Source organism: Octodon degus, unplaced genomic scaffold, assembly GCF_000260255.1.
Source record: "Octodon degus isolate 3935 unplaced genomic scaffold, OctDeg1.0 scaffold00069, whole genome shotgun sequence".
NCBI lineage: Eukaryota > Metazoa > Chordata > Mammalia > Rodentia > Octodontidae > Octodon > Octodon degus.
This window is the reverse complement of record NW_004524645.1, coordinates 9810973-9824510: the sequence shown is the minus strand read 5'-3', so window position 1 is coordinate 9824510 and position 13538 is coordinate 9810973. Positions and strand designations below refer to the sequence as shown.

The following is a 13538-nucleotide window of genomic DNA, read 5'->3' as shown; positions in this document are numbered from 1 at the left end:
AAAAAAAAAAAAAAAAAATCATAATATTCTTTGTCTCCTTTTTACCTATCTGTATTTCTTCTATCCTACCTCAGAGAGATCCTGTCTCAAAAACAACACAGCTAAGGGTGGTTGTATATGCCTATAGTCCCAGCACTAGGGAGGCTGAGGCAAAAAGATTGCCTTGAGTTTGAGTCCAGCCTATGCTACATAAGCAAGTTCCAGGCCAGCCTGGACTACATAGTGAGATCCTGCCTTAAAAAAAAAAAAAAAAAACTGGCAAACGCAAGGGCCTGCGTTCAATCCCCAGTTCTGAAAAAAAACTAAAAGAAAAATAACCCAGGCATGGTGGTGCACATCTGTAATTCCAGTATTTTGGGAGGCTGAGGCAGGATGATCTCAAGTTCCAGACCAGCTGAGGTAATTTAGCAATTTAAAGAGACTCCATCTCAATAATAAAAAAACAAAGGCAGAAGATATAGCTTAGTGCAAAGGTCTGGGCTCAATTCCTAGTACCTCATATCAAACCAAATTATTAAATTAAGTAGTATTCAATGCAAATTTAAGGTCAGGGCTCCAACAATTCAAATTGCCCAGACTCTTTTGAAACTTGTATACATTTGCAAGTTATAGAACATTATAATACACATTGACGTGGTTGCTCACGGTTTTAATATAGATAGTATAATGGAAGCTATAGGACTACTCTCCTCCACTCACCCAAACCTGAGTAACACCCCAGGGCCAAACCCCTGACCCTTATCCTAAGACCACCTTCCCTGAGGGAAAGATAAGAAAAAAAAAGATTCCTGGGCCTGCCTTGGAAGATTTCAAAGTCCCAAAACAAGATGCGGGTGCCCAGATTCTTCAGCCTGACCTTTCTCTACCTTGAGCACTTGAAGGTTCAGGCACATAGATTGTATCTCATAAAACCAGTTTTCAGATTGAATTATGGGAAAGGACATGCACAGTAAACACAACTGACATGATCCAGCACTCTGTCAATCATGTCCTCTATCAAGCTCTGGAAGATCCAATGGGATTGTTGAAACTGTACTTCCTATTTGATTTGAAACTGTCTCATTGCTATCCATTTATCAATAAAACTTTGAAAAAAAAAAGATCCAATGGGAGGTGTTCTAGACCAGGCTCCTCATTTTAAATTCTTAAATCCAGCGCCTTCAGCTCTCACATCATTTTCCTTTCCACCAGCACAAGCCTATTCACGCAGAAAGTACCATCACCTAATTGAACTTCATTAAACTTCGCTGCTTTTTCTGTACTGCCTTGTGCTATGTCCAGTTCTTTGTTCATTGTGCACAAAAACCTAGAAATCCATCCAGAAGCCCATCATCCATGGAAACAGTTTTTCTTGTCCTTCATTCTTTGCTCAGTTTCCCTCATGAAACATCACTATTCTCTGAACAATTTGAGCAGAAATTTTTCATTTTAATTGAGTCCAACCTAGTCACATTTTTTCATCAATTGTGCTTTAGGTGTTGGATCTAAGAAGCCATCAGCAAGCCCAAGTTTATCTAGATTTTCTCCTATGCCATCTTCTAAGAGTTATAATTCTGCATTTTACATTTAGGTCTCTGATTCTTTTTGAGTTCTTTTTGTGAAAGGCTTGAAGCCTAAGACAAGATTCAGCTTTGGAGCACTTGCCTACTGTGCATGAAGGCCTAGGTTGGATCCTTAACATAACCAAAACAATTAAAATAAATTTTGTGCATGTGGAGATGCAGTTGTTTTAACATCATTTGTTGAAAAGACTGGCCTTTGCCTATTGAGTTGCCTGTGCTTCTTACACAAAGGGAGGGTGAGACCTTTCATCCAGGTGCTTTGTTTTTGTTTTTGATTTTTGAGACAAGGTCTTGCTATGTAGTTCAAGCTGGCCTTGAGCTCACTATGTCGCACCAAGCTGGCCTCAGACATGGGCTTGCTGCCTCTGCCTCCCAAGGGCAGGAATTACAGGCAGTGCACCATCACATCCAGCTCCCAGGTGTTCTTTTTATGTCAGTTTTTTTTTTCTCAGACAAACTGACATGTTTAAATTGTCTCTGGAGTCAGATGACCTGGATGTTGTATCTGACCACATTTCAGTGACAAACTGTGAAATGGTGGGTAAGTTGTTTAAGCGTTTTGATGACGATAATGATAATGATGGTAAGTCACAGGGCACTCATGAGGCAAATTAGACGATATATGTAAAGTTTATGGAACACAGTAAATGTTAAATAGATGGTAGGTAAGGCTATTACTCTAAATTTACCATATTCTAAAGAGATCAGGGTCTTACGACGGTCTTCCTGGCTGAGCATGAACTCCTGAACTCAAACGACCCCCACACCTCAGCATACCTGTAGCTGGGACTGCAAGGGCGTGCAACTGTGTCCGGCATAAAGCATGTACTTTACCACTGAGCCACATCTCTATCCCTGAACACCATTTTAATCTTAAATTTTTTATTCAAAAATCTGAATAATTGTGGATTCAAGTACAATAGTAAGAAACGTTGCAGGAAAGATGTGAGTGTGTAATATATAATTTCCCCTAATAAAATTCAAAACTTTTTGGCAGGTTTGGTGGCACATGCCTCGAACACCAGTGCTTGCGAAGTGGAGGTAGGATCATTGTGAGGTGGAGGCCAGCCTGGGCTACATAAGTGAGTTACAGGCCAGCCTGGGATATAAAACAAATTTAAGGCCAGCCTGAACTGCATGCATAATGAGATCCTGTCTCAAAAATAAAAGTTGCATTCATGTATTATTTTTCTCAGTACTGGTGATTGAACCCAGGACCTTGCAGGAGCTAGGTAGGTGCTCCGCTACTGAGCTATATCCCCAGCCAATTCTGTTTTGAGACAAGGTCTTGCTAAGTTGCTCACACTGGCTTAGAACATGCTCTTCTGCCTCAGCCTCTTGAACTGCTCGGATTATAGGCATACACCACCACACCTGACTTTGAAGTATTTCTTGCATGATATAATTAAATTTGTCTAGTTTCTCATAAAAAAGTTTTTTGGGCTGTGCCAGGGACTGAGGCTAGAACCCCAAGCATGTCAGGTGAGTGCAGATGAGGCAGGGAGCTACAGGCCCAGCTCTCTTGTTTTCCTTTTGTTTTGGTTTTGGTTTTGGTTTGTTTTTGGTTTGTTTTGTTTTGTTTTGTTTTGTTGGTGACAGGGTCTCCATGTAATTCAGGCTGAACTAAAGTGACCTTCCTGTCTCCTCAGCATCTTGCAGGGATTACAGGCCTATGCCATCCATCGTGCCTGGCTCTTCTAACATATTTTGTTTTTGTTTTTGTTTTGTTTTTGGTTTATTTATTTTTCTTCTTTTCTTTTTCTAACATATTTTGAAAAGCAGTTCTCAGAGGGAGCTTATAAATGACCTTGCAATTACAGATCCCTCAATAACTGTGATAGCTTTCTGTGGATGCCAGTTTCCTCTTTGTAATAATCAAACTGAACAATCTTGCTGTAACTGTTATACCTTATAAATGTGTATTGGGAGACAAACTTTCCAACTGATATAGCCATGGACCATTGCTAAGGGGCAAAAGAATACAAATCTGGAATCTGTGTCCTCAGGTCTTTCAATAGAGTACGACAGTGTAATTTACATTTAGCCACTGATGTATGTTGAACATTTCCAACTTACTAGGGAGTTCTATTTTCAGAAGCCATTAATAATCCTCTTAAAAGCCAAGTGTGCTTCTGTGGTTGTTTACTTGCTGTCTCTTAGCTCTAAACTAAGTATCTTTATTCTGTTCAGCACTTCTAGGGCTATGACCTGCTTCTCCCAAATTCACATGCAGATTGCCTTCCCATGAGGTCCTGTCCACCAAAGGGAGGCAGAAGGGACTTCCTTGTGGCCAAGGCTAGAGCCCTTGCATTTCAGCTTCCCAGTGTCACCACACCATGTCCCACCCAGCCAGCCATATCTTCCTTGCTGGCCTGAGCAGTAACTATGGAAAGTGTAAACAGAGCTCAGCCAGCCAGGTGAGTGGCCACTTCCTACAGTTACTGTCAACTGGGGGGAGAGGACAGAAAGTGGTGACAAATATCTGAGTTACCTTATCTTTTCTTTTAGGTATTTATTTATTTATTTATTTATTTTTGTATTTTTAGGGGTCTACAGGGTATTCAGGGTCTCACTACTAGATGGGACTCATAGTGATTCTCATGTTTACAGCCTCCCAAGTGCTGGGATTACAGGCTTGCACTACCACGCCCAGTCTCAATTGCATAACCCAGAGCAGCACCGCAGGCCTGGGGATCAAACCCTGGCCCCTGCGCCTGCTTGCAGGCAGTTTTATCTGCTGACCTATTAGGCCAGCCCTACAGGGTTTTTTTTGTTTGTTTGTTTGTTTGTTTGAGACAGTCTTGCTACGTACCCCAGGGTAGCCTCAATCTCTCAGTAATCCTGCCTCAGCCTCCCAAGTGCTAGGACTGCAGGCATTAGCTACCATGCCTGGCCTTTGTCCTCTCAGCCTTCTAATACCTAAGTCCCCAATTCTCTGTATTGAATCTGCTCTACTTGAAATATACAGCATAGCTTTTGTTTTCTAGAGCCTTTATCTACAATGGCAAAACATTTTTGCAAGTATTTTAGTATCCTATTTAGATCCTAACTCCAAGGGTCCCATTCCTTATTCAGTGAAGTCTGTGATTGAATGGAGGATTTGGGAACAAAAAGGGACAGGGTTCATCAAATATTCAGCATTCATCAGCAGTAAGTACAAACCAGACTTGGGCTAACAAGCGAAAAAGGAAAGCTCTGGAGGGATTTGAGGAGTTCAGAGTATCAGAGGGGCCAATTTGGACAGTGTGGAAGCAGAGACACTCCAGAGCTAGAGGGCCGGCTCCTCTGGAGTCTCCGTGCTGCAGAAAGGGCCTGGCTGCGGGGCTCAGGTGCCTGCCCTTTGGCTGTGGGGAGTGGGATGTCCATCAGGATGGGCCTCCCAAACAGGACTCAGTTGCAGCATCATTCATCCAGAAGAAATGTAGTAGACTGTTTCCCGGGAAGGAAAAGTGGGTGGCACCCAGCAACGACAGCAGATTTTCATTACAGTGAACTTGAGAGATGTGTTCAGCTATACATTTGAATGGGACCTCTCTCAGTACTAGAGTGCTCACTTTGCATGGGTGGGCGTGAGGATCAATCCCCAACACTGAAAAAGAAATAATTCATACTATACACAATGCACTTGGTGGGAAGAGGCACAGAGCAGTTTCTTTTAAAAAAAATTGTGTGTGATGCTGGGGATTGAACCCAGTGTGTTAAGCATGGAAGGCAAGAACTCTACCACTGAGCCATACCTCTGGCCCTGCAAAGTAGTATTTTTAAAAGATCCTAGCCAGGCATGGTGGTGCACAACTGCAATTCTAGCACTTTTAGGAGGCAGAGGCAGGATGATTGCTGTGAGTTGGAGACCAGACTGTGCTACACAGTGAATTCAAAGCCAAGTTAGATACATATTAAGACCCTGTCTCAAAAACAAGCAAGTTCTCTTCCTGTGAGCAGCTTGAGATGATCTGTAAAAATGGTTCACTACTCTCTTAACCCAGAAAACCCCACAAAACGATGCAAAGCAAGAGGTTCAAACTCTCATGTTCACTTTCAAAACACCCAGGAAACTGCCCAGGCCGTCAAGGGTGTGCATGTACAAAAGGCCACCAAGTATCTGAAGGATCACATTAAAGAAGCAGTGTGTCGGGCTGGGGAGATGGCTCAGTGGAATAAGTCCTTCCCTGGCAAGCACAAGGGCATGAGTTCAATCCCCAGGTCCACCAAAAAAAAAAAAAAAAAAAAAAAAAAAAAAAAAAAAAAAGAAGCAGTGTGTGCCATTAAAATTGTGGAGTTGGTAGGTGTGCCCAGGCCAAACAATGGGGATGGACACAGGGTTGGTGACCCAAAAAGAATGATGAATTTTTGCTGCACATGCTGAAATGCAGAGAATGCTGCTGAACATTCTCTGGTCACTTAACATATCCAGGTGAACCAAGCACCTGAGATGTGCCACCATACTTGTGGAATTCATGGCCAGATTAGCCCATACATGTACTCCCTCTGCCACATTGAGTCTAGAGGGCCCTTCCAGGTCCTCATTGCAGCCCAGGAAGTTTACATTTGTAATCCCATGGAAGAAGTTACTGGAATTCCGTCAAGTTAATTCCAGTGCAACCCACAGTTAAAGATATAATATATCCAAAATGATGGGGAATCAAAGGGGTCCTGAGTCCAGCTAGGATGACAGGTAATAGAACAAAGGCCTTGACCCAGGGATGAATCCAGGTTTTATTAATTTGTGAAGAAGGCCATGGCTTGAGGATGAATGACTGTGAGAATCCCAGGGTGTACGTGAGTACAGTGAGCTCAGCTAGGTAGGAGGACTGAAACCACCTCTGGAACATGCAGAGAGAAGGATATGCAGAAAGAGAAATCTGCACAGCACAGCTGAGGCAGTACATGGTTTTGTGGGGTCAGTGCCTCAGTTCTAATGTGTAATTTTTTTTTCTGGTACTAGGAATTGTGATGATGTGTGTGTAATCTTTTACACCCTGGGAAGTCAGTTTCTTATCTTGAGGCTTGATCTCAGCCAACCATGTGGAGCAAGGCTTTCTATCCCGGTCTTTTCTTCAAAGACTACATACACATCAGCACCTCAGCTGGACCAATTTTCATTCCTTAAAGCCAAACGAAGGGATAAAGAAAAGTCCTAGCCAGCCCTGCACACAGCAGTACATGGAAATAGGGCCAAATTCAGCCAAAATGGAGATAATTGCTCCTCATTCAGGGAGCGTGGCCCAGGTGGTCCTCCACAAATGAGATGATCCTTACTGAAAAGAACAAACTGTTTCTAAAGCAGAGAGTAAGCTGCACACAAGAAAAAGATACCCCAGGAGAAATTGAAGAAATAAAAATTCATGGCACAGGAACAAAGTGAGCATAAAATAAATGCAAATAAAAGTTAAAAAAAAGCAAACAGTAAATAAGTAAATAAAACATTCTATAGTTAGAAGGAATATGCTTTAGTGATCTGTTGCATAGGACGGTGACTAAAATAAATAAAAATACAACATATGGTTGAAAAATGCTTAGATTCCTAAAATATTTATTTATTTATTTATTTATTTATTTATTTATTTGGTAGAGGTTCTTGCTATGAAGCTCAGACTTGTAGTGAACCTCTTGTCTCAGCCTTCCCAGCACTGGGATTACAGTTGTGTTCCACTGGTATCCATGGCCGGAGGTTCTGCGGCTGGCATGGCATGTGGTACCAGGGATCAAACCCAGGTCACTGTGCTTGCCAGGCAGGCGCTTAGACTGTTGAGCTATCTCCCCAGTCTTAGAATAGATTTTAAGTGTTTTCATCACAAAAATGAAATTGTTCATTAGTGTGACTTAATCATCCTATGTAAACATGCATCAGAATGTCCCATTGTACTATACAAGTACTGTATACACAAGTATTGTCAATTAAAAATGAAATTAAAAGGTTTTAAATTTGAAGTCTTGTTTGTGGGTTGGGAAAAGCCCAGGAGTTTCTTATTCATTATTTTTCATTGGACAAATATTTATTCACTACGCCCCAGTGACTCTAAGTCTCAGCCCCAGTGATTCTGGCCTAGGTCATTTCCTTCATTCATTGTCACCAACATGAACCTCACATTGCTTAACATTTATAGCTAGCTAAAGGGGTGCACCAGCTTTTTAGAATCCAGAGGGACACTCCACCAGCTTAAAAATCAATGTATTTGTTTTGGACTTATGTGTAAACATAAGAAGTATATAATTCTTTATGCCTATTTTAAAAATATATTCTAATTTTTAAATGTTATTATATTCTGTAGGGACTTAAAGTTCAACATATCAATACTTGATGAAAAATACCTGTTCCTTATTATGCCTAAGATGTTTGACATGCAGACAGATAGTGAGGTTAAGCTTAACAGCCTAAGTTGTATGGTAATAACAATAAGCTTGTCTTCTGGATGGTTAACAACCTAAGTTTGTAGACCAAAATTAGAGAAAAAGGAGGGCCGCAAGGAAAGCCAACATTTTGGCCCTAGCCTTCTAAGGTCAATTAAGACTCAGGACATATGAGAACTTGTACTGTAATGTCATGTAACTCAGTAGTGTCCCAAATTTTCTGATCAAGGAGATTATGGGGCCAAAGAGGAAAGTGATCGATGATGTAGAGTGTGCTTAAGGAGAGTCACATGGAGAGAAAACATTTTCTCAAGCTTTCACACAGAGCACATTGGCCAAGCAATGGTCGTGACTTATCCACATGGCTGACACTGACAAAGGTTCTACAATCTGAGGTACAGGATCTCAGGATAAATCCTGAGGGGATTTCACTGACCTTCTCAGACCCAAAAGCTACAACTCTTGTTGCATAGGTCCTGCTTTACCTTGGTCTTAACCATCTAGCAGAAAAGTATAAAAACGAAATATAAGAAGTAAAGCCCTGGTGTTATGTTGAGCTGTAGGGGACTCAGGTCAACAATTTCTGACATTGCCAGTCAAGCGGAAGACCCAATACTATTATGGGCTACTGGACTCTTTTAGAATATTTTGCTGAGTTTACACACCTATAATATTCAAATAATGGAACTTAACCAAAAAAGGGGATACAGATGAATGCCCATTTTGTATCTGTGTATTCAAAGTGGTTAGGATAGATATATAGCTACATTCTCTTAATGAATAGAGTGATTGGTTCTAATGGTGTTTGTAAATAGGATATCATGTCCGCATCTTGAACAGCAAATAACCACTAGGAAGAATGTATGTAATGTGTTAATTATTGAAACTGTCCTACCAATTTGGTTTGAAACTGTCTCATTGCTATTTATCAATAAAATTATGGGAAAAAAATAAAAATAAAAAAATCAATGTATTTGTAAATATAAAACAATTACTTTAATTAACTTAATAAAACTATCATTAGAGTAGGTAAAAAGGTGTAAGTTCAGACAAGCAGTAGATGCACACACACACACACACACACACACACACGAGTATATCTATATATAGCTGCATCACCAGCCTATTATTTGAGAAATGGTCTCACTACGCATTTCAGGCTGGCTTTGAACTCACTATGTACCCTGGGCTGACCTGGAACTCACAGAAGTCCTCTTGGCTCAACCTGCCTAATGCTGGAATTAGAGACACACACCATCACTCTGGGCTGAATTTTTACTTTTTTGAGACACAGTCTGGCTAAATTGCCCAGGCTGGACTCAAACTTTGAATCCCCTTATCTCTACCTCCCAGGGTGCTGAGATTACAGCTGTGCATCACCACACTAGCTATTTTAACAATTTTCCTTCAACTCCTTTTTTAAAAAAATTATTTTATTGGGGCTTGGGAGATAGCTCAGTTGAATAAGTGCTTACCTGGCAAGCTCAAGGGCTTGAGTTCAATCCCTGGTTCTGCAAAAAAAAATTACTTATTTGGTACAGGGTCTCTATATACAGTTCAGACTCATAGTGATCCTCCTGTATCAGCCTCCCCAGTGCTGAGATTACAGGCCTGCTCCACCATGCCTGGTTTCGGGGTTGGCACAGCATGCGGTACCAAGGATCGGGTACTTGCACATGCCAGGCAGGTACTCAGAGCACTGAGACATCTCCCCCGCCCTTCAACCCCTTTTTGTATAATTGCTTTCAACAGTATTTAGGAGAAATTACTTAAAATTTCATCACACTATGACAATTACTCTCATTTTTATAACTCCTCTACCATTTTCTTATTTTTTTACTAAAATATATAGCAGCTGGGCATGATAGGACATGCTTGTGATCTCAGCACTCAGGAGGCTGAGGGAGGAGGATCATAAGTTTGAAGCCAGCCTGGACTACATAGTGAGTTCAAGGCCAGCCTACACTACACAGCAAGACCCTGCCTAAATATATGTATTAGCCTCATATATTAGCCTAAATATATAAAAGCCTCATGCCTTTCGCAGCAAGTTTCAACATTCTGCCTCAGCTTCCTCCTCAGTAAGCTGGAGTATAATACAACAAAGCGGTGGTGCTTACAAGCTCACAGCACAGCACAGAGGGGACAGCCAGTGACACACATTCATCACATGGCAGAGAAAAACAATCTAAGTTACCTTACTGTTTTGTAAAGGGTGTTCAGGGACAGTTAAAGGTTTGAAAGCTTACCTGATGCTCCACTGTTGTACAAACTTCAAATTGTGACAAAATGCAATCATGAAATCAATTGACAGGGTGATCTGCACTTAAAAAAATTTTGTAGTACTGAGAATTGAACTTTGTCTTCAAAGAGAGCTACATCCCCAACTCCCTCCTTCCTATTTTCCTTCCCTTTGTCCCTTCTTTTGAGACAGGGTCTCACTGACTCACTAACTTGCACAGGCTGGGTTCAACTTCTGATCCTCATGCCTCAGCCTCCCAGAGGGCTGGAATTACAGGCATGTGTCACCACACCTGGTTGTAACTTGTACTTTTTAAAAACTGAAACAAAATACCAGAGTACATCATACATACAAACTGCTACTTTTCCCAAGCCTGGCAGTATTCTGCAGACTCCCACATGTGTATCTTCAGGATAATGAGTTACAGAAAACAAATGTTGACCTTTAATGCTATAGCAACTTAGGCATAAGCAGCCTCTGGGGAAAGGCACCTGCCCCCGGCCTCTTTGGGTTAAGATAACCCATGCCTAACGTGTGCACCTAGTCGTGCTTTCTCCCTCAGTGGACTGAGCACATGGGAGAAAAAGAGACAATGACAGGAGGGAAAATGCCAGAAAAGTCAGAGATCAGAACTAAGAGTTTGGAGAACAAGGCTAAACAAAACTGAACAGCTAAGCCATCCAAGAAAGAAAACCGTGACTAAATTTTTATGCATAAAAGCTCCTGATGGGAAAAAGATCATAAATGACAGAAATAGAATCAACAAATGCAACAACAGCAGAAAAATTCAAAGCTAATAAAGTATGCTGTACATGATATTTTCAGATTGTATATAATAGTGTATGAATAGTTTCAGAAACTCCCTAAATATATGTTGTTCTTCCTTCTCTCCCAATGTATTTATTTATATTTATTTATTTATTGCTTACTGGAAATTGAATTCTGGAACTTATGCTTGCCAGGTAACCATTGTGCCACTGAGCTATATCCCTGGCCCAATGTATTTAATTTTGTTTTGTTGATTTTTTTCTTTGAACATTGGTCTCACCATGTAGCCCAGGATGTCCTCTCCTCTTCTCTCTCTCTCTCCCCTAGAAAACATACCACCTATCAGAAATGAGCAGATTCTTTTACAGGGAGGCAGGACACCACCTCCCACGCTTTCTTGCTGAGCACACACAGTTCTTTTTTAAATGTATTTAGTACAGCGTCTCACTACATAGGTTGGACTCGTAGTAATCCTCCTTCCTGTTTGCAGCCTGCCAAGCACTGGGATTACAGGGGCATGTCACCATGCCCAGTCTCAATTGTCATCTCAGCATGCTCCCGGGGCGGGGCAGCCCAGCATGCCAGGGAATTGAACTCCTGGCCCCTGCACCTGCCTAAACTGGCGCTTTAGTCTGCTGAGCTATCTGGTCGGCTAGAGGTTTCTTCTCGCTCTCTTTTTTAGTTCTCATTGAAGCAAAGCTCTAAGACAGTTATTCTTGAGCAAGGTTCTAGATTTAGGCCTGCACCAAAATCTACCCTATCACGTGATATTATTATACAGAGCTCAAGCTGAGAATAAGTATTACATTTCCAGTGTTCGAAAAAAAATCAAATGAGTATTTTGGGACTTGTCAGAATTGTCAGTGGCTAGAGTTTTAGTGGAACACGGCCAGGTTTATCCATATTGTCTATGGCTGCTGTGTTACAGTGGTAGAAATGACTAGTTGCCCCTGGGGCCTAAAGTATTTACTAGGCATCCGCTCTCCTTTAGAAAAGGGCTTCCACAGCCTGATGGGGTGACACACGCCTGTAATTCCAGCACTCAGAAGGCTGATGCATGAGTTCCAGGCCAGCCTGAGCTACACAGGAAGGCTCTGTCTCAAAAAAAAAAAAAAAAAAAAAAAAACCAAAAAGCGCACAAAAAAAGAGAGACAAAGAAAGTTATTTGTACCTTTTTCTTCTGCAGCCACTCCCTGGAACTCGCTAGTCACTACCAAGATTAGACTGATGAGGGCGGAGGGCGTTATAATAATGAATTGTACTGTACTGGAAACACAAGGCACTCATTCCGTCTATAAGGGAATATGACTGAGCTCGCCTCCCGACCAAGAAGGTGGGCATGACAGCAGTAGCACCGGCACGATTGCGTGTGACCACGAAAACACTTGGAAAGGTAGTGAGGCAGCACATGCGTCCGGATGCTTTGCTTGGTCACCGCCCCTCGGCCTGTGCCCTCGTTCTGGCCTTTACTTTGTTCTCTCCCGCCCCTCTGGCCTCGGGGCCCCTGTCCACCCCCATGCAGTCCTCAGAGCACTGCCCGCTGGGGTGGGGTCGCTCGCGGCAGGAATGACTCAGCAGGGACACAAAACCCAGCAAGGCAACCTCCTAAGGATCCAAGCAAGCAACCTACGAAAATGTAATTTAAGGCTGCTTCAGCCCAGTGGCGGCGTAGAGGCCTGCTGTTTCTTAAGCAAACACCCCCGCCTCTCCGAAAGGTCCCTTTGCCTCCGACAAACACCAGGCCCTAGCAATGGCCAGTCGGCTGGAGGGAGCCCTTCGAGGGATGTAGAGAACTGTTTGTCCGCGATTCCTGGGGAGAAATGGAAGGCACACTAATCTCTCGAGACTAGGAACCATTTTCCTCTCTCGCTCTGAGATTTTAGATTTTGCACGCGTAAACGGCAGCTGTAACCTCCCTGCCCCCTCCCACCCCGATCTCAGAGGTTGCAGCTTCAAGCAGCCACGCCCCGCGGGCCCCAGGGCTCGCCTTCTCAGGCCAGCTGCCCCCGCGCCACACGCTCACCACGCCCCCATCCGCCCCACCTCCGCGCGCCCCCATCCGCCCCCGCATCGGGCCCTGGAAGCACCGGGAGAGTCCTTGCGCCTGCGCCTCACCAACTTCCTGTCGTGGAACGCCCCGCCTACCCCCAGAGGCCCGCCCTCGAAGGGCGCGTGGAAGCACCTACTCTTACGCCATTGGTCAATACGGCGGAGCCGTTGGCTCTCAGGCCCGCCTCACCACCGCCTCTCATTTTTTCCCAGGGCGGATGCGCCTGCGCTCAGCTTCCTGGGCGGGCTAGGAGGCGCGGGTTGAAAAGTCTCGTTCCAAGTTTGGAGAGAGAGAAGAGCGCTTCAGACCTCAGTACCCGCGAGCGGGGAGGAGGCAGGAGAGAAGCTTAGGCGTCTGGGGGGTACCCAGGCAGCAAGACTGACCGCAGGCTTCGAGAGCCAGGGGTGTGTGACGCGCCTGGGAAAGGCAGGAGCCCCAGCGGTCAGGCTGCTCTTGGCTAGCGAGAGGAGCCCGAGGCGGCAACGAGGGGCGAACGACCCGACGCAAGATGGCGAGTAAAGAGATGTTTGAAGATACTGTGGAAGAGCGAGTCATCAATGAAGAA

General features: G+C 43.4%; 1 protein-coding gene and 1 pseudogene across 1 annotated transcript in view; both read left to right on the top strand.

Moving 5' to 3' along the window:
- Positions 1-13223, top strand: part of LOC101579456 — an 18206-nt pseudogene extending 4983 nt beyond the window's left edge.
- Positions 13200-13538, top strand: part of Rbbp7 (RB binding protein 7, chromatin remodeling factor) — a 23028-nt gene continuing 22689 nt past the window's right edge. Inside the window, exon 1 of the mRNA XM_023719571.1 lies at positions 13200-13506. Within this exon, the coding sequence (XP_023575339.1) occupies positions 13482-13506 (25 nt within the window). The 5' untranslated portion in view covers positions 13200-13481. The remainder of the gene's footprint in view (positions 13507-13538) is intronic.